General features: G+C 39.0%; 1 protein-coding gene across 3 annotated transcripts; it reads right to left on the bottom strand.

Moving 5' to 3' along the window:
* Positions 1–2115: 2115 nt before the first annotated feature.
* LOC113166723 lies at positions 2116–21605 on the bottom strand. Of its 3 annotated transcripts, XM_026366849.1 has the most exons (27): positions 21468–21605; positions 19883–20014; positions 19232–19377; positions 18735–18897; positions 16978–18443; positions 16544–16675; positions 15231–15329; positions 14339–14585; positions 14169–14231; positions 13885–13982; positions 12546–12683; positions 11979–12086; positions 11691–11832; positions 11165–11338; positions 10856–10951; positions 9357–9401; positions 8855–8934; positions 8555–8667; positions 8253–8436; positions 7442–7526; positions 6877–7022; positions 6194–6284; positions 5877–6025; positions 5578–5663; positions 5259–5328; positions 4213–4334; positions 2116–3362 (listed from the first exon to the last, which is right to left on the bottom strand). In XM_026366849.1, exons 2-27 carry the CDS (start codon positions 19995–19997, stop codon positions 3128–3130), a joined length of 4593 nt encoding a protein of 1530 aa, XP_026222634.1. In that variant the 5' UTR covers positions 19998–20014; positions 21468–21605; the 3' UTR covers positions 2116–3127. The 3 variants fall into 3 exon arrangements, with proteins under 3 accessions (XP_026222634.1, XP_026222632.1, XP_026222633.1); XM_026366847.1 differs by having other exon boundaries at positions 10856–11338; XM_026366848.1 differs by having other exon boundaries at positions 10856–11338; positions 18744–18897.
* Positions 21606–26995: the final 5390 nt, after the last annotated feature.

The following is a 26995-nucleotide window of genomic DNA, read 5'->3' as shown; positions in this document are numbered from 1 at the left end:
GACCGTTTTGATGACGTCAGTAGGGTAACGCCTAAAAGGAACTACTGTAAGGAAATAAAAACGAAACAATGGCTCGATATGTAATCATTTCTATATATCTATATAATATATTTAGTCAGTCAAAACTGTGAAAAAAAATAATTATAAATTAATAATAATTAAATATGTACTAAAAATTAACTATGGAAAATTAGACATAGCTTTTGAGTTGTGGTTCAAGTTTTTTAAAAAACTAACTAATGTAACTGGCCTGGACAAAACTGATGGTACACCTAGAAAAGATGATCAATAATTTGACTATCGGAACATGTGTCCTGTATCTAGCATAACAGGTTGTTACAGGTTGTAATCAGTCAGTCTGTCTATTTAAAGGGTGAAAAGTGGTCACTGTGCTGTTCATACACACCACACTCATCATGAACCACAGAAAGCTAAGGAGAGAGTTGTGTCAGGAGATTAGAAATAAAACTGATAGACAAACATGTTAAAGGTAAAGGCTGTAAGACCATCTCCAAGCAGCTTGATGTTCCTGTGACTACAGTTGCACATATTATTCAGAAGTTTAAGGTCCATGGGATTGTAGGATGTGGCCATAAGAGGAAAATTGATGAAAAATTTAAGAATTCAAAAATGGAAATGGTAACTAAAGAACCCCAAATAACTTCCATAGAGATTAGAGGTGAAATCCACGGTCAAGATACATCAGAGTCAGATCACACCATCAGTAACTAATTAAACCAAAGTGGACCTAATAGAAGACAACTGAGGAGGACTCCACTGATAAAAGCAAAGCGTTGGAAAAAAATAAATATATAGAAAACGCATATTGACAAACCACAAAGCTTCTGGGAGAATGTCCTTTGGACAGATGAGGCAAAACTTTTTGAAAAACTGGAACTTTTTAGCAAGTCACATCAGCTCTATGTTCACAGATACAAAAATGAAGCATACAAGGAAAAGTACACTGTACCTACTGTGAAACACGGAGGAGGCTCGGTTATGTTTTGGGGCTGCTTTGCTCCATCTGGCACAGAGTTTCTTAAATCTGTGCAGGGTACAGTGAAATCTCAAGACTTTTAAGGCACTCTGGAGCAAAACGTGCTGCCCGGTGTCAAAAAGCTTGGCCTTTATCATAGTCCAACATACTCCAACACGTTAATTACCCAAAACACAGCTAAAAACACCCAAGAATGGATATGACCAAATCATTACTGTTATTTACTGACTATTCTGAAGTGGACTTCTATGAATCCAGATCTAATCAGATACACTTAACAACCCATTTTAGGTTAAGAGGGGTTGGGCAGAGGTGTGACTATTACATCCTTCACATCCTTTCATTGCTTCACCTAATGAGCCTATTCAGGCCAAGGGGTAGAGTGAAACTAAACCTGGAGTACAAATTTATAGGCTGCAACCAACTATCTTCAGACTGAGGAACTACTTGGATGAGTAGCAAAGTTGCCATGATTCAACTTCTAGATTAAGTCTTTCACCTGGATGACTTAGAGTCTTCACCGACATATTTATCCATAATGATACATCAGCATTTATTATTGGATTATATTCTGTGATGAGAATTTGACCATGCAAAGAAAATGTTGTGGTAAAGATATTATATAAAGACAATACTAGTATTTATAATAGACATTATATAAAGTATAAAGTGACATAAAATGGAAGTTGTCCAGTAGAAGTACTTTGTAATTCGACTTTATTTTCCTAAATTTAACAAAGCACTAAAGTCTTGAGTCCAAGCCCACACCTCCAATGACAACTTAATAAAAATACAAAGATTTCTAATTTTTATAATAAATTTATTCAGTTAACCATTCTCTTGAAAATCTGTGTAAATCTTTCTTACAGAAATACAGTTCTGATATGGGGATAAGCTGAAAGTAGCCAAGCTAAACATAGTCAACCTAAAACTACTGCTGTCAGGCTGTAAAATCTGATGCCACCAGGTCGCTAAAAGCTAAATTTTAGTTCAGCTACAGCTCTGTGTCTAACATCTAGACCTCAACAACAGGTAACTTATGTCAGCAACAGGACAACAGAAATGAAAAAGCCATTCTGATAATTATTTTAATGATTTCTTTTACAGTATTTGTCATTTTCCATTCCGTTGCTTTGTCCAAATATGCAATGTTCAAACATTTTTAAATGTTACACTTTATCAATAAACATTGTATCTGGTACAGTAAAGAGATTAGGATCATGAGTATTACAGATAAGATTTCAGTCCCTCTTCACACCGCCATACCCCTAAATCTGAATGACAGCCAATGTAGGCTCCAGATCTAAATCTTACACACTGTACCTTTAAAACCCCTTGTTCATAATACAATTCTCAGTTATCAGACACATCCAAGAACTCTACACATTAGTATTCTATACAGGTACAGTCAGTTCACCACATCATATGTATTACTCATCACAAAAACAGAAATAAATATAAACATATGATACTGTGATCACTGCCTAACATTTGAGGTATCAGTAACATGTATTGGACATGTTACTGATACAATACGAATAGGCAATACGAATAAACATTGTACATCATTTGGTTGTTGAGTTATTTAAATTCACTCCCACTGACTACAGGACCATTCCAGGATTCAGTTGTTATAATCTGAAGATAAACAATAAATAAACAGGAGTAGCAGTAATGAATATATTTGCTGATGAAAGAAAATATTTAGTCTCTGTTTTAAAGAATAAAGCATGTTCAGATGCTGATTTATCATAGTAAAAAAGCACTGGTGTTACTAGGCAACAGAATTAACGCCAATCTAAAGCAGCTAAATGGAATTCAGCTGTTAACTTACACGTGTACTTCTCCTACTGTCTATGTTGACAAAGGTCTGTTGTAAATGGAAAATAAACCAGAGCCCAGTCACCGATTCTCTAAATTAAAACGTGACATAGATTATTATTGTCATTAATGGGTATGGCTCTGTTCTTGTTTAGCACCGGAACAAAATAAATATTCCTGAGGCTACTGTCTATCACAGTTTTGCGGGCGTCAAAGTGGAAATGCGCAAACACACCTGTACATACGAACATGTGCGCGCGCGCGCACACACACACACACACAGTAATCTACTATGAAATATAACGTTCCCTATCTCAGTTGCTGCAATTCTGGAGAGTCAGGAGAGGAAGGGAAGGTGAAGGAGTTGGAGGTGGATGTGCTAGATGTGGTTAAAATAGAAAGCTCCTCACAGGAAAAATAGTCCTTCAAGGGAGCGAAGAGATGACGGATGACTGGCACGCTCCATGCCTTCCCCAGCACCTTCTGCCTCTGCTGCCGGTTCATATTCCTCACATCAGTGTAATGTTTGGGGAACCCAAAGATTCTGTTGAAGAATGAATGACAAGGTACAGTTTTGTATGTTAGGGAAAAACCCAGCTTTAAATTTTATAAATGAGGCGAATAATGCAAATGCAGACTCTCCTGTCATAGAAAAATGACTGTTGTAGATTTAATATACCTGTGACCTATATAGTAAAAATATATGTTCTATATGTTCAGTGTTCTATGGTCTTGTTTCTGGGAACCCAGCTATTGTTATGACACTGCAAAACATCAAGTTAGACTGTGAGGGGCACGTGTTTTAGCCCCTGACTGAATGGAGATTAAGAGCTTTTAAGAGCTGCTTTTGGTCTCAACATCCACTATTTCTGGCATGAAAGCCACCAGTTCAGCAGGAAAAAAAACACTGTTGGTCCCCTCTGACCATCCCACATGTTCAGGATGGCGTTAGCAGTGCAGAGCCAGGTACTGACATGGTTTGGGTATAAGAGTGCACATGGTTTTATGTAAGAAATCCTGTATCTGCTCAAATTCACTTTAAAGGTTTGATATATTTGTGGATAAGATTTTTTGGTAAGCTGGGGGACGGGTTCTGCGTGTGTCTGCGCATTTGGGCAGAACTCTGCCATATGCAATAAAGAGAGCATAGGAGAATTATAAATGTGCTACCATGTATAAATATTTTCTGTAAGGTCTTAAACCTTACACTGTAAAGTGCCTTGAGATAACTTCTGTTGTAAATTGGCGCTATACAAATAAAACTGAATTGAATTGAATTGAATAGAGACAGAAATGTGATGCCAAAATTACCTCGACCTTCAAGAAGGGGTGAGGGGTTCCCTTGGGCACGTGGGGCTCCCCACTAACCTAATGTTAGTGGAAATGCTGCATACCTTTCTAGTTCTGTGATCCACAGGTTGTCTTCTTTGTCATTCTGGAGGACAGGCAGCCGAGACACATTTTTGCCCTGCTTCAGAGAGTTTGGATTGGTGGTGATTGTCCTTACCTTAGTGACCTGGAAAAGAAAACACATACAGTAGTAAATATCTCTGCTTATATCAATAAATTTTATACAGAGTTCCCTAAGGGTCATCTAGTAAAAAGAAAAATTAGGTAATAGTAATAAATAATTTTGGCGTCATTTGGCAGAGAAAAAATTACAGTTGATGTGAAGGTGTTAAACTTGCTGACAAATCTGACCTAAGACTTGCTGGATGTAAAATATGACCCAGGCCAGCTACCTAACTGTAAAGTAGTAGTGCAGTACTTTCCATGTATTCCACCTGCAGGGTACTGGAGTCAATCTCAGCCAAAAAATGGGGTGAAAAGGAAGGTACATTCTGTACTGGAAGTCAGAGGCTTGAGGTGTGTTGCACTAATAAAATCCATCACACGGGTATTACTACCAAATAAACACTTAATATTGCTACGTAAAGAATAAATTCATTCATAGTACTAGATATCCAATTTTCTAGACGTAACACTACAAATTGGTTGTGGTGTGTTTTTTTCTGCTTTTCCAGAAAAGCCCTGACCACAGGGCTGATGTGGTGCTGCCCTCTTGTAATATTAATATTGGAAAGTTTTATCATATTATCAAAATATAGGTTGTGCACAATTTATTCCAATATACAATGCATATACATTTACAAAGTACATGTGCAAAGTACTGTACAGTTGTGGCTGTAGCACCTTGTGGTTTACATTCTGGGTGCCTATGGTCACATTCAACAGCACCTATGTTTTTTTCCCACCACCCCATTTTTTCCTTCAACATTGTATTCATTTACATTACTGCTACACTACCCCTAGGGGGCTCCATAATATTAATGATTGGAATTGGTTAACTTTGTAACAATTTAACAACACAAGATTAAAGATAAAAAAATGACAAAAAAAAAACAACAATAAACCTGAACAGACAGGTTCAGTCACTGACCCTGGCTTCTCTCCCAATTTCTAAACAGTCCTGAAGAGTCAACTTGTCGTTCTGAGAGGCTATAATGGGCCTGATGGAGGATTAAAAAAATAATTAGTCACGTAGCATTCCTAAAAATCTGATCATAAAAAGAAGAAGAAACAATTCTGAATTGAAGATGCTGAATACAGCTGATTTCTTACACATCTATTAAAGATATAACGTGTTTAAAGGGCTATTGCCCAAATGTATTTGTACCATATCTGCTAATGTATTACTACAATCATACAATGTCATTAGTAATTTTGCTTTTATAACAGAGGATTCATCTACATCTTACCTACTCATCCCTGGAATGTTTCCCCAGAAGTAACGTGCCCTGTGGGCTGGACTAACTTTGACTGCATCCACTAGCACCGGGTTGCACTGTTAAAGAAATAGAAGAGAGCAGCAACAGTCAGCTTCAGTCATTTTCTCAGAATTTACAGCACGTCACTTAGAATTAATCAGCACTGCAACAAAGAAGAAAATGTGAAAGGAGAAAGAACAAGGGGATAGGAAAGGGAAAAAGTAGTAAAAGGAGAGTAAAATATTCAAGGTTAAAGGCTTCAACAGGGATCAGAACTGAAATGTGTCGACCTCAAGAAAGCGGCAGATGTTGATTTTGTCATGTGAGTTCATAAAGACCACGTTCTCAAACAGCCAGAAAAATGGCCTGGGGTCTTCCTCTTTTGGCTTCAGCAGCTGAAGGATGCGGTAGTACTCAAAGAATAGCCTGCCAGTGCCCTCTGTGGGAGAGAATAATGAATTACAGCAAAGAAGCATGTTTTTACATAAATATGGCATACCCTGATCTAATCTGTTTACAATTAATCTACATCTAATAATTATTTCATTCTGGTTATTTAAATTATCTTTACATATAGAAGACAACAGAATTTCAAATATCTACGCACCATACAGGCCTTTTCTGAATGGGTTGACGATGGAGAGGTCATTACAAGGGCTGCCTCCAATCAGCAAGTCAAATGGGCCCCACTGCTCAAGCTAGATAATTATAGAGGCATTATTCAGTATGTGATCAATTCATATGATTAAATGTCTAATTTATCTACAAATCAGCCAAAAGATAAAACTTCAAATTTAACCAACCATCAATGAGTGAAAAGGCTCAAAAGTCCTTGTTGGGGGGAAAAAAACTTTTTAATTTGATATAACGAATATTAATATATGTAAATTATATCAAATTGACTGATGGCCACTTTCAAGTAGCAAATCGAGTTGCTGATACTGCAAACTTGACAGTAAGCAGTTGCTTATTTAGACACAAAGTAAACATCAGCATTAAGCAACAGTTTTTCTTAACTCTAGAAAGGAGGGTAGGAGTGTTACTACATACAAACACAAGTCACATTGACATCAAACCTGGAGGTCATAAAAAGAGAAAATATTATAAACCTAAGTCATAAAAATTGGTCTATTTTGGAATGTAATAAGCTCATGTAGAGAAATATTTAGATTCGTGTATTCTCCCTGAATTGTACACTAAATTGCAATTGCAACACTGCTCTAAAAAATTTGATCATTTTCTCATATTGTCAATCTTTACTATGGCTATGTATTATACTGTGTTACATACGTGTTCCTTGTTGATAAACCGGGTGTCACCAATGTGGATGATCTTCCCATCGTGATTGACAGCTGCCACAGCAATTGAATCCTCACAAACTTCTGAGGCAACATATTTTTCCACTTTAAAGCCAAGCTCTTTCAGCACCAGGTAACCTAAAAGGTCACAGACAAAGATGTTCGAACTTGGAAGCTTCAAACAGATAGGAATGTATTAGTCAAAAAAGCAATCATTATAAATCAGAGGGAAACATTTTTTCACAAATTGATCAATTCATGGTGAGGGCTGGTATTGAGGAACCATAACCGGACATTTTCATAAACTAACAACTTCTCACTGAGTGAGAGGGATGTCTGGCTCTCAAACTAAGATATAGAATAAATATTTCTACATTTTAAAAGTGCCATTACAGTTCAATTATTACAGATATTTTACATTTAGAAAAAAAGGATATCTGAAAATCAAAATTAAAAACCGAATAACTATCTAAGGAGCACATGTCCAGATATATGGATATTTGGGTCCAGCCCTAAATCAAACTTTGTTTATTATAGTCCTATCACTGACTACCCACCTGTCGCAATGCCATCGAACAGTGAGAGCACTCGAAGAGGTCTGCGGAGGTTGGCAGGGATGGATGGGTAAACACGATGTGGCTCCTGCAAAAAAAAAAAAAAACTATGTAGTAACTTAGTCAGTTAATTTGATGGAAATCACATAAATACGAAGTGAAACAGCCACATGTGTGATAATCGTGACATGGAGTTGTTTCTCTTGGGAGACTCTTCTACATACAGTAGGTTGGAAGAGAAACATGGGGACACTCAAAGGACCTCTATAAATTGAAAAGCCTAATCAGACCATTTGTTTAATCTGCGCAGCCTGAATTTCATACCAGGGATCAATGAAGTTCTTTTAAGGCAAGTTGTAAATGTAACATTTTGTTATTTGCGAATTATGTAAAAACTGTAACATTTTCTATGTGATTACAAGTTTTGGTCATGTAGTGGTACCACCACATGGAGTAAGATCAGGTTCGTCTGCCAAGACACTGCCAACTGCATGTTGGGCATTTCTTCCTGTTTTGGCATGGAGATACCAGAGAGTTGAGTGGGAAAATGGTGATGTCCATCATGCAAAATTATTGGAGAATAAGCACAGGTTTTGTTAAAGAATGTTTGAAAATATTAACACTATTATTTTATTGTTATAATATTGTTCATATTATGTATTTAAGTATGCTGTCCTGCCCACCCATAAAGGTAAGCTGCCACTGCTCTGCTCATTGCAATCACCAGTTAAAGTATTGATGCCGAGGTACCTTTCCCAAATATGAAACCATAAAACAACAATGGCTACAGATACAGGCTAGAACTTGCACTTACAAACTCCATGGCACTGTTGTTGGCAAACAACTCCTGAACACGAATGCTCCAGTCCTCCCTGGGAACCAGAGCACCATGCGGTTGATGAGGTTGACACAGGTAGCAGATCCATGGGTCTAGCACCTTCAGAGAATCAAACGTCCCCAGACCAACAAGAATGTTGAGACAGTCCTCACAGTAAGATCTAAAAATGGAGAAGGAGACAATAGAGAAAGGAGGAATAAGACTAAATCAATCAAACCACTGGACCCTACTAATTACATGGCTTTTGAAAATATAGAGGAAGAAATCAACAGAGAAACCTGCAGCAGCTGTCATTTCCACACAGTATGACCTCCAGTCCATAGCAGCAGATGGTGCAGTAGGACTGATATCCATCTTCATCATAACGATAGAGAGTTTCTGCAAAATTATCCTACAGCAACACAGATAACATAGCCAGAGGTAAGAAAAATGTTAACAGACTTATAGCACAGGAAAAACAGTGTTAACTTTAATAGTTCAGGGTTCCAAACAGTTAACCCACATGCACAGTGCACTGTAGAAGGCCCCCTTTTGCTCACTGCTAGTTTTAGCATAATGAGAAGTTAGTAGTTACTTACTTTACACTTCAAGCAGAGGCTGCCTTTAAACAGAGGGTGGAATATCTCAACATTTTCAGTTCCACAACACAAACAGAAATCTACAAAAACAGCAGAAAGATAAATGTAATCTAAGAGAGGAATAAAGAAGTTGAAACATGCCTATTATGTTTTGTCATAACAGATCTAACAAATATGAAGTGCTCAAATTTCAAACTAGTAAGTATAAGCACCCCAAACGGTCAAGGCAGATGGCCGTCCACCCTGAGCCTGGTTCTGCTGGAGGTTTCTTCCTCTAAAGATAGTTTTTTCTCTCCACTGTAACCTAGTGCTTGCTCAAGTGGGGTTGTTAAGTTTTCTATACAATTCTGTATACAGTTATATTTTGTAAGGTCTGAAACCCTACACTGTAAAGTGCCTTGAGATTACTTCGGTTGTGATTTGGCTCAATATAAATAAATTTGACTGAGTTTGATTTTACCATCAACAAAATCAACATTTACTTATAAATTGTAACACTCACCATCAATGTCTAGTTTCATATCCACGATCCTACGAATGGTCTCCTCTGCAAGAAACCATCAGTAACAATGAATGTAATTGTGGATGATTAAAATTCAATTAAAAACTTTAAATCAACTTGATTTATTTCTATAGACACTTTAAACATAATGCTAAACTGCATTTCAGGTAGGGAAACATCCTGCTTGGCAAGTATTTGAATATTGAGCAAATCATGTTTTTCGGGTAGTTAACCAAATATTGGTCACAGATTCTCAACTGTACGACACAGACTAATTTCGAACACTACTGTTTACTCAGTTAATCTCACATAATAATTTACACACTTTGATGTTTGAGGTTTGATATTGCAATGCTAAGTAAGTAGTCAAATAATTGTTTAGCTTGAAACAAGCTACATGTAATTAAGACCCTTCTTTTTAACCATTGCCTTTAGCATTTAAGTAGTATATAAATATTTAATATATTATCACCAACTGTGACTCCTCTTGTAATTGGTGTAGCAGTATATAATAAATTATGTTACTGTTCAGCCAAGATAGCCAGATGGCTTTGAAACAACAAATTCTGCTGCTTCTGACCACACCCTGAAGACTGATTTGTCCAAAGACATTCAACTACCTTATCGTCAAATGTATGCTGTTGTGATGTTAGCAATAGTGAAGGAGTAGTGCCTGTATCTTGTGTTAGCTAACCCTATGAGTTTTTGTTTGGTCACAAAAAAATATACATGTATTTAGTTGTGCCCAGTCTGAGTACTTTGACATTTAGTTTTTGTTGGTGCAGAATGTGTTACATATTTACATACTGTAAAAACTGCTCATTGAACAGTATCTTCATCTAACATACCTTATCTTTCAAGTTGTTGACCAGATATATCTATATAGATCTATCTATCTATATAGATATATATATATACATATATGATATTATATTAAATATATTACAGACACTGGCTGCAGAGAGAACTTTAGCCAACCAATTAGCTACAGAATTAATGTTTGTTAGCAAACCGATGCAAAGCAAAGCAAACACCTGCAGTCATTTAACCAGAAAATATAGTTTCATCACTGGCTAAAAACTAAAAGTGAATGGCTGATTGTTTTGAACATTGACATTTTGCGAGGAGAAAGAGTCAGAATCACTAATCATTTGGTGTGCCAAAATTATATTTACTTTCACATACTCTAATTTCACTTATGCACTTATAGAAAGAGTGTATTTATTTGGCTGTTAGGTTCAACCTCCAAATGCTGAAAAGGAAAACTCAGTAATTTACTAGTAACAAAGGATTTACACACGTCACTGGCACCACACAGTCCAGTGCTATACACTGATCATTCAACATAATCACAGGAATGCTAATCCATTTTGTAAACTTGCATACCTTGTTAACCATAACCAATATGATTTGCATTTCTGGAACTTGAAAATGTTGTGCTCTATAAATATGTTCAAATAATAATGTTTGAATTAATTAATTGAAATTCTGTTTGGTACCTCTGAGTTCCTGATCTGGCTGTGTGTACACACTGGGCGTCTGGTTATCCTTGTTGCATGTTTTGGTGAGAGTCCTCCTCTTATACTGCACAAAGTCTAGAGACATGTCATTGTTAAATCCGTCTAACAGACTGCATTTCTTCTTCTGACCTTTTCCCCCTTTCCACCCCCCCTTACCCTTCCCTCTTTCCCATCCTTCCTTCCCTTGTCTCCCTGTGTCTGCTGCCCACCCTCCTCTGGGTCCCTTCATGACTCCTTTAGTGCCTTTGCCTACTAAATCAAATCCTACACCCCATGCAGTTCTTTCACCTCTGTCCTTAAGAGTTGACTTCTCTATAGAGTCACATAGTTTGTCCAAGGAGACAGCCACATAATTCATGTCAGTGCTGATGTTGCTATTCACAGGTGTAGAGGACTGAGAAGAATGAGTGGTTTTCTTAAGTTTCGTCTTCACCTTAGGCCTGTTGTTTGTTTTAGTAGTACCTGTTAGGCAAAAGAGTGACACATGATATGATCAGATATTTTAGATAGCACTAACCAACAATTAAAATGATACATGCAACCTGTGAAATTGTATGGATAAACCTGTGGCCATGTCAGATCATATCTTGCCTTGCTTAGATTCATAGTAGTAGAAGCTCAGATACTGTTTAGACCACAATATTATACATTTAAGATATTTACAAACACACCCTAATTTCTCAAGGGTTAGCAATGAATTGCTAGAGCTCTCTAGTCCATCATAACTTTACTACATATGTGATAATGTTTGTTCCCCATACCTGTCTTAAAGTAATGACTACATCTATTTAAGCTCCTCGCCAGATCTTCATACCATTTATAGAAGCTATTGGTTTGAGTCCATCTGGGCCTGAAGGTTGAAAACCACCAAAAGCCCAGTCTAACATCTGCTTCAGCAGCTCTTCTTTGTCCTCAAGACATGCAGAAAATTGTTTTTTACAACGAAGTGCTGCCTCCTGTTAGACAAGGACATGAAATATTTAATAAGTAAGAGAAATATAAAAACACATCTGAACACATTTGTGAGCACACTGAAAGAAAATCACAGTTTTGACCGCATTTGATCTGTTGTTTGTGGTAGTTAACACAATAGCACACAGACCTGCAGCGACAAGAAGATGGCGTCTCTGTAGGCAACAAGGGTGGCAAAGGAGTTGGCACAGAAGTATTGGCCAAAGGAGGTAAATGGTTTTAGGTCTTGCAACCTGACCTGGAATCGGACCCAAGAGATCAATGCAATTGATGAAACTATGATTTTCAACATATAGAATTGTAATGTTGAATGTAAAGGGGTTAGGCACATTGAAATTCAGAGAGAGAGAAACTGGTAGGCATATGGTATCAGAGAGAGAGAAACTGGTAGGCATATGGTATCAGAGAGAGAGAAACTGGTAGTCATATGGTATACACTACCACAAGCTGTCACTTTGCATATAAGATGTATATGTAATATATATGTAATATATATGTGTGTGTGTATGTGTATATATATATATATATATATATATATATATATATATATATATATATATATATATATATATATATATATATATATATATATATATATATATATATATATATATATATATATATATTTATTTATTTATTTATTTATTTATTTACTGCATAAACTCAGATTCCTGATAGCCCCCCTGATCTGTCTCACCTGAGAGGAAATTCTCTGTCCATACCATCCCACCATCCTCTTCCCCGGAAGCAGATTGTCCTCGCTGCAGGATATGATGATAGCAGGCCAGGAGGAAAAGCCCTCCAACTTAACCCAGACCAGGTCTCCCTTTACACCCTGTACCACACCCATACACATACACAGAAGATGTTGAATAGTGACAGTTTCTGACATTGTTTATAAATGTGCATTGCCATAGTATTTTATATACTGGAAAGTAGTAGAAAGTAGATTTTTTGCATATTTAAATGCTTCAGATCAAGAACATTATAATACTAAACCAAAGGTAACCCAAGAAAATACAAAAAGCTGTTTTTAAATGATTGAGGATTAAGCTGTTGTCTGACACATGAGAAAGCAATTGTCCCCTCCCCTGCTTAAATCATGAAATGAGTATGATTAACCAGTTTTTGAAAAGCTGAATTAAATTAAATTTGCCACACCCAGGCCCAATTACTGCCAGACCTGTTGAACCAAGAAATCACTTTACGAAGTGAAGCACAAAGTAAGGAACAATAAAAGATTTTAAAACACACAAGAAATTCAATAACAGATGAGAAACAAAGTAATTGACATCCATTAGTGTGGAAGGGGTTACAAAGCCATTTCTAAGGCTTTGGGACTCCAGCAAACCATGAAGAGAGCCATTATCCACAAAACTGGGCAAAAATGGCATCCATGGGAGCATTTCAAGGTGAAAGCATCTGCTGATCAAAAAGATCATAAAGGTTTAGGGTACAATTACTTTTTAACACAGGGCCAGGCGGGTTTGCACTGTTTTACTCACTTAGTAAATGAATGCCATAGCTGTTGTTGTATGGTATAAGCTACAAACATTCAACTACCAGAGTTGTTTGGACCCACTCAAACAAGTTAGGTGTGAAAATATCTAGACAGATTCAAGATTTTCCAAGTCTATCTTAGTTGCTTTGAATATTTTGTGTGACTATTTTCTTTGAAGGCCCTGAAAGTTTTTACCTTTAAGAAAACTGTCTAGCATTCATTCAGTCCTGCAAGTTTGCATATAAAGCTTCAGCAGGCTACATAAATTTTCTTTCAAACTTACAATCTATTTAAGACGAATCTTCCCCATTATTGCTTCTCTGAAAAGAAGTTTATTCTTCAAGCTGAGGGACGAGGGATACCTTATAGTAGCTTGAATAACCCTAAACAAACCACCTTGCTCAGCTGATAATTAAACATTATTTAAAATAAAATACTTTCATAGTATGTTGTAGATTATACAGTGTGTTGTATATCACAGAAAACAACAAAGTACAAGTTATTGTAATGCAAATAACTTTACAGTAGACTTTACCAGCAGTCCTGCTGACTTAGGAGGTGCTCTTGTTAAAACCACGTTGTTATCATCACTTCCCACAACAAATATAGTCTCTGTTGGTGAACTTCCTCGACCTGCAGAAGAGTGGCAATAACCTATTAAATTCTGAATATGGCTTTAATTTAGCTAAGGAAGGAAGCAGGTCTCAGTGGATTAGGCATTTAGGACTGTAAACTCAGTGGTAAGTGTAAATGACTTAGTTAATACACAACATAATTTCTTATTCTTTTATTGGATTATAAGTATTTTACTTTTCTTACTTGTTGTCTTTCTTAGTGTGATAGTCCCAGGGCTGCTGGACTCTTCCGTGACATCAACCACGTCTGATAACAGTGGAACACACAGTCTTATCTTTATTATTGACAAAAACATTTAAAATGTTCACGTGGATGCAGCTGTTTAAGGAACATCAACAACCTGACTGTCTTACCAGAGGAATTGTCTGTGTAGTCCGAGTCCTCTACAGTGACACAGTGTTTGGAAGGAATGTGTAGAATGTCACTGCCGCTGTCTTCTGATGAGCTGTCTCCACTGTCTTCTCTTTTCTTATGTCGATACCCTCTCTGGACAGGTATTTTCCTTCTGTGGATGCGAGGACTTCTTGCCCACCGATTTGGCTGAGATGTGGTTCTGGGGGTTTCTTTGATGGCAGGAAGAGCCTTGATGTTGTGAACTACCTTTTAAACAACAAACTCTGATTTATTAGCAGTAAATACAATTTATAGCAAAGGCTAATGGGAATGTTATGAGTTTTTTGCTATTTTAGGCATAGTTTCAGTCAAGTGCACATGAACAACCCAATGATGGTGTTGGAGGAAAAATTAAGGGATCACTAAAGTGCTTACAATTTCTAGTGAGGAGGACTTGAATACGTACATCACATTTTATGGCAATCTGTAATTAACAAATTTAAGAGTTTTTAGAACACACTATTTTTTTTTCTTGCATGCTCTTCCTGTGTCTGTGTGGGTTCTCTCCAGGTACTCTGGTTCTAAATTGCCTATGGATGTGAACGTTTGTCTGTCTTTATATCTCAGTCCCTGCCCAAGTTGTACCCCCAACTCTTGCCCAATCACAGCTGGGATTGGCTCGAGCGGCCATTAAGAGGACACGCAGGTAGGATAGTGGATGGCCAAACCATCCAATATAATAGATATCTGGTCCAAATTATGTATGAAATTTCCTGGCTACTCAAACAGTAGCTGGTGAGACATTTCACTTAATTTCTATTCACTCCAAAATGTGCAACTAGGTGAAATTTTAGGGGCCAAACCCATCTGTAAATCAGCCCGGCAGATGCCTGAACAGCTTTGAATACTCACCTTCGCAAAGACCTGCATCCTGCATAGAGAGCTTGGGAAAGCCAGGAGGATCTGGAGGAGTCTTTGCAATGTATAGTCAGGCCTCAGGTCATGCAACTTCTGTACAGACAAGACAGAAAACAGATAGCAACTTCATCTTCTTCTACTATACCATCTCGGTGAATTTGAAATGACAAGTGGCTCATAAATGTTTGAACAAATGTAAAGCTAATCGACCTCAAAAAATTCTAGGTTTCTTCCCTGTTATGCTGTGCTGGGTCTGCAGCTGTCTCCAATTCCTGCTTGGTTTTAGTGTGTTTTGTCTTTAGGCTTCAGGTAGAATTGGATTCAGGTCAGATGACTGACTTGGGCATTCAGGAACAAATGTTTTGGCTTTAACAAAAGTATTGGGCTGCTTTGACAGTATGCAATATACAATCTGTCTGTGTCTCATTGCTGTTTTAATCTGATTAGCTTCTGACAGCTCTGATAAGAAAAACAAACATATCTGGGAATACATGAAAAATATGAATGACCTGAGAATACTACTCTTAATGGAATTCATACCTGCCATATCAGCTCTATGTTCACAGATGCAAAAATGAAGCATAAAAAGAAAAGTACACTGTACCAACTGTCTAACATGGAGGAGGCTTAGTTATGTTCTGAGGCTGCTTTGCTGCATCAGGCACATGGTGTCTCATATTTGTGCAGGGTACAATGAAATCTCAAGACTTTCAAGGCATTTTGGAGCTTGCATTTGACGTAGCCTGTTGACCTGTATCGCTGTTACTTGTACTAACCCCGTAGCATGAAGAAGAGACCAATGCAGTGACAATGATGACAAATTGATTATATCAATAATACTAATGGTAACCAAAAAACCCAGAAACTGAAATTTTTTCTGCTAAAGCATCTAGTAGTTAAGGTCTCTCTATGGTAAATGTAAATTATATAGTGCTTTTCTACCTAGCTGGTACTCAAAGCGCTTTTATACTGCGTCTTATTCGCCTGTTTGCACACACAAGCACCCACACTCACACACCGATAGCAGTATCTTGCCCAACGACACTTCGACATGTGACAGGAAAACAAACCACCAATCCCTTGAGCCCCTAACTCTGATTTCAGATCTAATAGTCAGATTTCTATTTGAAAGTAACAAACTGCAGAGATAAAGGTTACCTTTAAATACTGGACCAAGCAGTATACTAAGTAGTGCAGTTCAAATGTTACCAACAACCATCGCTAGAGTTAAGAAACATTATCTCAGACCATGATTTGTTGTAATGTGAGTGTACATTTGCCCACAAATGACCTTCTGTTCTACTCGCCTGTTCATCCTCCAACGTCTTAATGAAACTAAAGTAGCCATTCACCAGCTGAAATGTTTCTGGAGACCCTGCATTGCACAGACCCAACTGAACCCCTAATTCTGCCATCATTTGCCTGGATGCATTATTTTCCTGGAGGGGAAACACATGAAAGTAAAATGTTAATATTTTGTATTTTAAAGTTGGACAAAGTGTCTTGACATATATTCAGGTGCCAACAGGAAACTAAATAATATTAACGAAATTATTAAATATAAATAAGAATAAATAGTCAAACATTCATAGATTCAACCAGCTGCTAGCTTGCATAGCTTTGCTTTGTTTCTGCGTAAAGAACAGAAACAAAGAGAAACAGCTAGCTTTGCTCTGCTTTTTATGCTATGTAAATAAGCCTGCATGACTCTCTTACATAGTATACAAATAAAGCTTCTTACATTAATATTTTCAGGATGTTCCAGCAGTGTGCCAATATTTCTCAGTGCCATGTCTCCAAGCTGTTCAGGAATACTCTGCACTAAACTCTCTAGTGAGGCTTTATAGAAAGTCACTGCAGCCTTCAGGAAGTTTCTCCTCTCTTTTTCCCCAAGATTCATGACGGTGGTGGACTGAAGAAAGTCTTTGGCACGAGAACCTACATTCACTTCTGTTGTGGGGAGCAAGTCTTTCTCATTGTGGAGAAGATGTGGGTCTCGCCTACTGAGAAAGCGCTCAGCGACAGAGGGCCTGAGGATGCTGAATGCATAGGAACAAATCAACCTGGAGGTCAGCTGAAGCTCCATAGCCACATTCGCTGGGCCATACTGCTGCAGTTCTTGGAGAGCTTGGAGGGGCTCCAAAGTGTGGAAAAGGAAGAGAAACTGCAGCTTAACTTTAAAATCCATCAACTGGGTTCTGATTCGGTCAACATCCTCAGCTTCACTAAGTGACTTAAAATAGTTCACTAAATCACTCCAGCTACTGACCATGTTCTTCACAGAGCGAATAATAAACAAACACTGTTCAGAAGCAAGAAGGGATTGGCTGTAAGACTCTTGATCAGCAAATACTTCTTTTAGACTGTCATTAACAAAGGGGCAGGTGGAGCAGTGATGGTGGATGTCTCTAACAAGGTCAACCACACAACTGAAGGAAGACAAGAGTCCAGACCGACAGGCTCTTTCTGCCATCCCAGGAAGACCACAGAGTGACACTAACATGGGGCTGAAAGCCTGGAGCTGGGATACAAACACCTGGCTTCCCCCTGGGTGGGGGGCATTACAGTAAAACACAGCAAGGTTGGACAGAGCAAGGCCAATTTTTTTCAGCTGCTCAATCATACAGAGTGCATCCGAATGTGCTCTGTGCGTGACCGTGATGGTGTCATTGTTCATGTCTGCTGAAGTTTGTGGATCAATGGTGTCAACGCTCATCTGTAGAGTATGCAGCAGTCGCACCACGCTGACTCCTGAGCTATGGTCAAGGTAGCCAACCAGGATAACACTTGTGCTCTGTCCTCCACCAAGCTCTACACCCATGTACAGGTAGAGGCAGTATGGTGTGTGTGAACAGGCCTGGATAATGTCTTCTGGGTGGTTTGGACTTAAGATGGTAGCTGAGTTGGTGTCCACACTGTCACTGCAGTATCTTCTAATGAAGCCCAACAAAGTATCATTGCTGTACAAAACACTTCCTTGGCTTCCACTGTCCACTGCAATTGCTTCTTCTAAAATCTTTATCTCCTCTGACTGTGCACAGTTGTCTTTCATAGTTGTCTCCATTTTGTCTACGTTCTGCTCAACCATCACAGCCACCACATCATTCTCATCATCAGATATTATTATCACATCGGCTCTGCCATTCAAATCTTCAAGTTTCTCCAATGTTTCTTCTTTCTGATGAGGGATCTGGGAGGAAAGATCATCTGTAAAGGGAACACCAACAAAAAAAAAACATTAAACACATTTAAATGCTCATGAACACTTTTACAGACAAGAAATATGGAAGAGTTCTGGCTTCATATTTCCTATAGAAACTGTATTTGTTATTTAAACACTGGTCTTGTTACATAAATGTATATTATGGTTTTAACCTTTTACATAAAGATTCATAATGTTAAACTCTGGCACCTGGTGTGCAAGATCTTTTGTTTTTAAACATCTTTATACCCCACACCACGCCAGGGAAAAGTGTGACAAATATGGTTGACACCCACAGTTTCCACCTGAGTCAGCAGGAACAAGACTCTGTCCCCCTCTGGCCTCCAAGGCATGGTACTCCCTGTCGCTCTCGTTCTCAGCAAAAAATGCCTTAAACCACTGCAAGAAAGTCAGAGATACTACACAGTCCTTCTTCGTCAGTGGTTCAATGGGGATGTACTAGGGAAAGAGAAAAGATAACCTTCTCAAATACTATTGGAGCTGATATTGGTGTTTGGATCTGCTGGCATACAAAAAAGAAAACAGACCTAAAATTACAAAATATTTTCACTAAAAACATCATTGTAAGAAAGTGATCAGCACTGTAATGTTGGAAATTAGGTAGTTTAAATGATCTGAAAGATTTACTGAACAATATTCTGTTGCTAAATAAACACAGAACATAAGAAAACTTATAACATGATCACTGACACTGATAAATATGTGATGATCTGATATCTGGCTGAATTGAGTTATTGTGACTGTAATTCTGTGCTTTATTAAAAATACTCACTCTGACCACCCCAACATTTTTAAAAGCAGCTTGCAGTAAACTGTAGTTGTGTATGGAGTCCACAATGTTATTGCTTTGGAATCTGACCATGGAAAGATCCAGCGATGCCGGAAACAGTAAGTGCATCAGCTGGCAGTAGGCTGCACCTGGATGTTCACACAAACAAATGATAAGCAAATATTTAATTTAAGTCCAAATAATAAGGTCCAGATTACCTGTTAACTTCATGGTAATGTTTGACCACAGACCCACAAAGAATATCTTATAACATAACCTTAATGTGCTCATTCTCAGCACCGCACTTACTGTCACAAAATAATTATGTATTATGTTCCCATAATATGATTTATATATTTGAATAATTGTTTTACAGTGTAGCTTTTGGGCTAATTGTGTACAACTGCTCAATTTCTGTAAAATAAAGTTATAACAATCACATTTCTAGCAGTCTCTGGGAGACCAATCTGCAATTGTGTTTATGTTTGTGACATATTTCCTCTGTAGTCTGTTTTGTCTCAAAACCAGTACAGACTGATATTTGCAGAAAACTGTGCAGCCAATGTAACATTAAACAAGAGCATAATGACTGATTGCCCTTTAAGGCTTTGAGGCTTCTTTTCATACTAAACACTCATACAAATGTTAACCTACCTGTGCATAGCTGCTCCACCTCGGTGAAGCATGTCTGCAAAGTTTCATTGAGCCAAGTCAGCAGCTCATATTGGTTATATGAATATCTTGTATTCAGGGTTACATTCACAGCCATCTCCTTACCAGACAGACCTGCACAAACCACACATAACATTTACATTTAGTCATTTAGCAGACGCTTTTATTCAAAGCGACTTACAAGTGAGGAACAAGGCAAGCAAACAAAATCTAAGTCAAGGAGAAAAGCATCAAAGCAAAGTGTTATCAAAAAAGTGTTTCTGTTTCAAGAGATATATCGCTAGATATATATATATATATATATATATATATATATATATATATATATATATATATATATATATATATATATATATATATATATATATAGAGAGAGAGAGAGAGAGAGAGAGAGAGAGAGAGAGAGAGAGAGAGAGAGAGAGAGAGAGAGACTGATCTCAAGTGCAAAGGAAGATGCGGAAGAGTTCTGTTTTCAGCAGTTTTTTAAAGATTGCAACTGAGGTGGCTGAGGGTGCAGAGATAGGCAGCTCATTCCACCATCCTGGGATCACTGAGCTGAGAGTCATTCACTGGTCGAGTGCAGTGGACGGGAGGGGATGTAGACCTGAATGATTCACGACTCGACTGCAGATGCATATACACCGAAGGTTGTTTAGTATATTAAAAGATGGAACCAGAGTATTATTCTCTACATAGCGTTTACAGGTGACGACAGTATTAACTTTGCATTTAACACTGCATTATTTTCCCTGCCAACCAACACAATACCGCTTAAAGCTAAGAGTAGGAACTTTTAGTAACTGAACTACGTTTCCACATCACTAAAATACTGTTTTTCATTGAGCAATATAACTTTTTATTCACTCCATAGAACAACCAACAGCTATCCAATACGCCCAGATGTCACCATCATTACATCAATCATGTCAAAGGGTGAGGGATTCTGCCCAATAGAATCAATGGACACAGCCTAAGTAAATTCTGGAACACAAAGGTTGCTCCCGGCAACTGACCAGATTATCTATCAGTACCTCAAATATGTAAACACAAAATCTGAGCTCAGATCACCTGCATACAAGAAGTTTCAAAGGCCCACAACATTGGCCTAAAGCATGCTGTTCGAATGTGCTCTTGGATAGAACCATATCCGCCAAATACGGCGGCGCAGGTTCTGAACAACACCACATAAACAACGTATCGATAACTTTCAATTGCCTAACGTGCTAGCTTTTGTACTACATCACTAGCACAAAATGAGATCAATTTGTCCAAAACAACTGTGTGGAACGACACTACCATTTACGAAACCCCTTCAAAAGTTGAACCCAAGACAGACTGACGCTGGCTAGCTTATTTTAAATTCTTCGAGCCAATGTGGCGACACAACGCAAGTTAGCATAACTTTACAACGTAAAGTCAGCCAACGGTTTGGAGCAGAGTGGCTTCAAATTGTAACGTCGGCTACGTTACATTAAAACTTTTTAATGTAGAAATTGACTTGACGTTGACCCAAAAGATTAGACAAACACGTTCAAAATGCTTCTGAGAAATTTAAGTAGTGACTTACCCTCTCGGTTTCGTTGCTTGTGGGTATTTCAACAAGGTATCACACTCAATAGTCCTCTCCAACCCCCAAACCCGCCCCGCACGCTAGGCTAGGCTAGGCTAGGCTAACGCTACCGCTACCGCTTCATTGTCTTTTACAACTACTTTGTGTTCATTACAATCATAATAACCAAAATACAATTATATGGCAGCTAATATCGTGAATCGTCAACCAATGTAGATTATAGTTAACTTGACGTTAGCTCTTGTACTCAGTAGCTTGTAGCTATTCTTACAAGAGCCGTAAGTTAGACGCAACACTTAGGCGTTTTTATTTAGGCATTAGGACATTTTTCTTTAGTTAATTCATGTTAACATTAACCAAACTAACTTAACGCTAATTACGAACACAGCCAGTAACATAGTAAACAGAGCTAATTAAAGTCTTGACAAGCACATATAGTCAGCTGAAAGTTAAGTTAGTGTTCCAAATATTTCTCAAGGCAGTGTAAAATCCTTTGAAATTAATCTCAAAACATTGTTTTTAATGTTGCTCTTTTCACACCTGGACTACTTCAGACCAGGTCCAGATAAATCAAAAAACAGCCTCCTTAGAATTGTCAGAAATACGTCTAAAAGTAGAAGAAGCTATAAAGAAACTGTAAAGAATCTTTTAAAGATAGTTTAGCATTTGGAAAATCTCTGTCAAAACTCTAGATTTGTTTTCCACCTAGACTCAGGGCATCCAGATAAGAAATTCCAGATGTAAATGTAATAAATTAAATAAACTCTCACCTTTTGTCTTCTCACTTGTAAATTAACTAGTGTATATTACACCAGGAAACAGCTGAGCAGGGATCTGTCCAATATTTTTTTTTATTTGTTTTCTAAATTGGTCTGTGAATACATTTTCTGTAAAGTTCATGTAGTATTTTTTGATTTATCATTATATTAAAATGGACATTGTAGTGGCATATTGAGCCAAAATGATTAAATTTGTGTCTGAATCTATGTGTATAGTCACATGCTTGTCGTGATTCCAGATGTACTTCCTTTGCCATGCTTTTATTTTTTCTGTATGAGGCCCTCCTCTGTTTTCCTGCCATCCAGCTTGACCTAATCAGCCTGTGTTTTTTTTACCTGTGCCCCTCCTGCTCCTTTATAAACTCACCCTTGTCCAGAGCCTCCCCACCAGATTGTTAGGCTAGCTCTGCCCTCCAGCCTCAGATTAACACTAGCGTGAGGTTTTGGGAGTTTTTGCCTGCAGTTATCGCAGTGATTTTTTTTTCTGTTGTTCTAATGGTAATTTAAATAATTCAAGCCTAGTCTCTAAGAAAAACATGTCCATCACTATTCCATTTTTGATTTGCTGTTACAAGAGGTTAGTCACAGAGCTACAGAAATACCCTTATTTATCGATAGGCACTCTACAGTGCCTATAAAAAGTTTTCACCCCCTTAGATGTTTCATCCTTTTATTGATATTATAAATCAATCATGGTCAATAAAAGTTAACAACTTTCAGAGAAAATTCAGAGAAATACCTCAAAGTGAAAACAGGTTTTTGACAAGTAATGTCAATTAAATACAAATATGTAAGGTGAAATCAGTGTTTGCATTAATAGATAGATAGATAGATAGATAGATAGATAGATAGATAGATAGATAGATAGATAGATAGATAGATAGATACTTTATTGATACCCAAGGGGAAACCTAGGTGTTGCAGCAGCCATTACACGGAAAACATTTGAACATTAAGTAACATAATCTACACACTGACAATTCACAAAACACAGTACAAGAGTAACACATAGAATAGACAGTAATAACTACAAAACACCCTGTAAAACTTGAATGGAAAGTGATTGTTAAACTGTCAGCGTGGACACTGACTCTCTGTCAATGAACCATTGTACAGGCCGATGGCTGTTGGTACAAATTACTTTCTGTACCTTTCCTTGTCACAGCGGAGCTGGAGAAGTCTCTGGCTAAAACTGCTCCGCTGTTTGATAAGCAGGCTGTGGAGAGGATGTGAGCTGTTCTCCATGATGCTCAGCAGTTTGCGCAGCATCCTCCTCTCCACCACCTGCTCTAAAGGTTCCAGAGAAGCCCCCAGCACAGAGCCAGCTATCCTGGTCAGTTTATTCAGTTTCTTAGGGTCGCTGGCTCTGCTGCTGCTGCTTCAGCAGACGACAGCAAAGAATATTGCACTGGCTACAACAGACTGGTAAAAGATCTGCAGCATCTTGTTGCACACATTAAAGGACCTGAGCTTCCTCAGAAAGTAGAGTCTACTCTGTCCCTTCCTGTATACAGCCTCTGTGTTGAAGTTCCAGTCCAGTCTGTTGTCCAGGTGAACTCCCAGGTATCTGTACCTCTCCACCACCTCCACCTTCTCACCCAGAATGGACACAGTGTCAAAGCCAGTTTTCTTCCCCCTGAAGTCCACAACCATCTCCTTGGTCTTGCTTACATTCAAGGTCAAGTGGTTGTTCCCACACCACTTCACAAAACTGTCCACCAGACCTCTGTACTCTGTCTCCTCCCCACCACTGATACACCCAACCACTGCAGAGTCATCTGAGAACTTCTGCAGATGGCAGGACTCAGTGTTGTGCTGAAAGTCTGAGGTGTTCAGGCTGAAGAGGCTGAGGAGGTAAGAGGACAGTCCACGGAGGTGCTCCCGTGCTGCTGACCACCCGCTCAGACTCACATCCCTGCAAACTGTGGTCTGTCTGTCAGGTAGTCAGTGATCCAGGAGGCTGTGGAGGAGTCTACCTGCATCTTCAGGAGCTTCTCTCTCAGCAGGACAGGCTGTATGTTGTTGAAGGCACTAGAGAAATCAAAGAATGTGATCCTCACAGTGCTGTTTGCCTTGTCCAGGTGTGGGAGAGCTCGCTGAAGCAGGTAGACAATAGCATCATCTACTCCAACCCGGAGGCGATAGGCGAACTGCAGTGGGTCTAGTGATGTCTTGACCTGAGGTATCAAATGGGTCAGAACCAGTCTCTCCAGGACCTAATGATATGTGAGGTGAGGGCGACTAGTCTGTAATCATTTAAAGCAGAGATAATTTAGGTACTGGCGTCAGACATGATGTCTTCCAAACCTTTGGCACCTGCTCCATTCTCAGGCTCAGGTTAAAGAGGTGCTGTAGAATCCCAGAGAGCTGCTTAAAACAGACCTTCAGGACTATGGGGCTGACACCGTCGGTCCTGCTGCCTTATTCTGGTTCAGCTGCTCCAGCTGCCTCTTCACCTGGCTGCTGGTCACTGACAGGTGGGTAGGGCAGGTGGTAGAGGAAGGGGAGGGGGATGACGGTGGGATCATTTTGTCTGAGAGTTCCAGTGACGGGTGTGGTTTTGTGACCGTCCCTGATATTCATTGTAGGATGGGTGTGGGGGGGCAGCAGTGGAGACACTGTTGTCTGTGAGTCTGGCAGAGGAGGAGGAAGAGGAGGGTGCAGCAGAGTATCTGTAGGTGGAGAAGGAGGGCAGTATTGATGTAAACCTGTTGAAAAAATGGTTCAGCTCGTTGGCCTTGTCCAGGTTCCTTTCCATCTGGTTCCCCTTCTCCTTGAAGCCAGTGATCTTTTTCATTCCAGACCACACATGCTTCATGTTGTTCTGCTGGAGTTGGTTCTCCAGCTTCCTTCTGTAAGTGTCCTTACTCTGCCTCAGTCTCACCCTCAGCTCTGTTTGCACAGACTTCACCTGGTCCTTGTCTCCCTCCAAGAAGGCCTTCTTCTTCTTGTTCAGCAGCTCCTTTAAGTTGCTGGTGATCCAGGGCTTATTGTTCGAGAAGCGCCTCACTGTCCTGGTTGGAGTGATGTTGTCCACACAGAAGTTAATGTACCCTGTGACTCTGTCTTTCATGGAATTGATGTTGTCTCCATGTTGGTCACAGAAAACATTCCAGTCTGTGGCTTCAAAGCACTCCTGCAGAGTCTCAGTAGCTTCCTGAGGCCACTTCCTTACAGTTCTCATGGTCACTGTCTGCTTCTGAACAAAAGGAGTGGAGACGGGGGTGAGGAGCACCAGGTTGTGGTCAGATAATATTCACCCCCTTCAGGTCAGTATTTAGTAGATGCACTTTTGGCTGTAATCACAGCATGGAGTCTGTGTGGATCTCAATTAGGCTTGTACATCTGGACATTTTATGCCATTCTTCTTTGCAAAACTGCTCAAGCTCTGTCAGGTTGCATGGGGATCGGGTGTGAACAGCCCTGAACAGTCCATTCACAAATTCTCTATTGGATTGAGGTCTAGGCTTTGACTCGGCCACTCCAGAACATTCACCTTATCGGTAAACTGTTTCTGTGTAGTTTCCACTGTATGCTTCGGGTCATTTACTTGCTGAAAAACAAATCTTCTCCCAATTGTATTGCAGACTGAATAAGATTGTCCTCTAGGATTGTCCTATATTTTGCCGCATTCATCTTACTCTCTACCTTAACAAGCCTTCCAGGGCCGGCTGTAGAGAAGCATCCCCACTGCGTCATGCTGCCACCAGCGTGTGCCAAACACAACGGTTTGTCTGATGGCCAAAAAGCTCCATTTTGGTTTCTTCAGACCAAAGAACCCTCTTCCAATTGACCATGGAGTCTTCCACATGCCAATTGGCGAACTCAAGTTGTGATTTAAGATGAGTTTTTTTCAACAGTGGCTTTCTCCTTGCCACTGGATTGTATATACAGTCTCTCCTATCTTAGTCGCTGAAGCTTAACTCCCTCAGAGTAGTCACTGGCGTGTTGCCTCTCTCACTAGTCTCCTTCTTGCATGGTCACTTGGTTTGTGTAGACAGCCTGTTCAAGGCAGATTTAGACACGTGTCATATTCCTTCCAATTCTTGATGATGAAATTCTCTGAACTCCGAAGATGTTCAATTCAATTCAATTTTATTTGTATAATGCTTTTAACAATTATCATTGTTGCAAAGCAGCTTTACACAACCAAAGAAACTATGGAAGTTTACATGAACAGAGAATGTGTATGAATCAGATTGTCCCTGATGAGCAAGCTGATGGCGACAGTGGCAAGGAAAAATCAGAAGAGGAGAGATAACAGTTAGGTATGGTCACAGTAACATAATGTATGAGGTGAATTACATTACCTTACGATTGGCCCTTCTCCACCCAGAGGTAGGCTTTTCCCAGCTTTCCCTTACCGAGCACAAGACAAGTATATTTCTAAAGCTTTCAAGGCTGGTCTCATTGGTTCATCTTCCCCCGCGGCGAGCACTTGGTAATGTCCTTTGGGCTGACCAATGCCCTGGCCGTCTTTCAGAACTTGGGCAACGTGTTTTGGGAGACATGCTGAATAAATTTGTCTCTGTTTATCTTGATGACACTCAATTTTCTCCCTCAGACAGAGCATGTTAACCACATCAAGGCTGTTCTGCAATGCCTTGTTCATGAAAGCTGTGCAAATTTCACAAAACCGCTGTTCACTTTCTAGGCTTCATCATCTCCACAGGCAGTATAGAGGTGCATTCTGCCAAGGTTCAAGCTGTCCTTTTTCTGGCACATTCCCGAACATTTTCAAAATGT

This window comes from Anabas testudineus, chromosome 7 (assembly GCF_900324465.2).
Source record: "Anabas testudineus chromosome 7, fAnaTes1.2, whole genome shotgun sequence".
NCBI lineage: Eukaryota > Metazoa > Chordata > Actinopteri > Anabantiformes > Anabantidae > Anabas > Anabas testudineus.
This window is presented reverse-complemented; position numbering and strand designations above follow the sequence as displayed.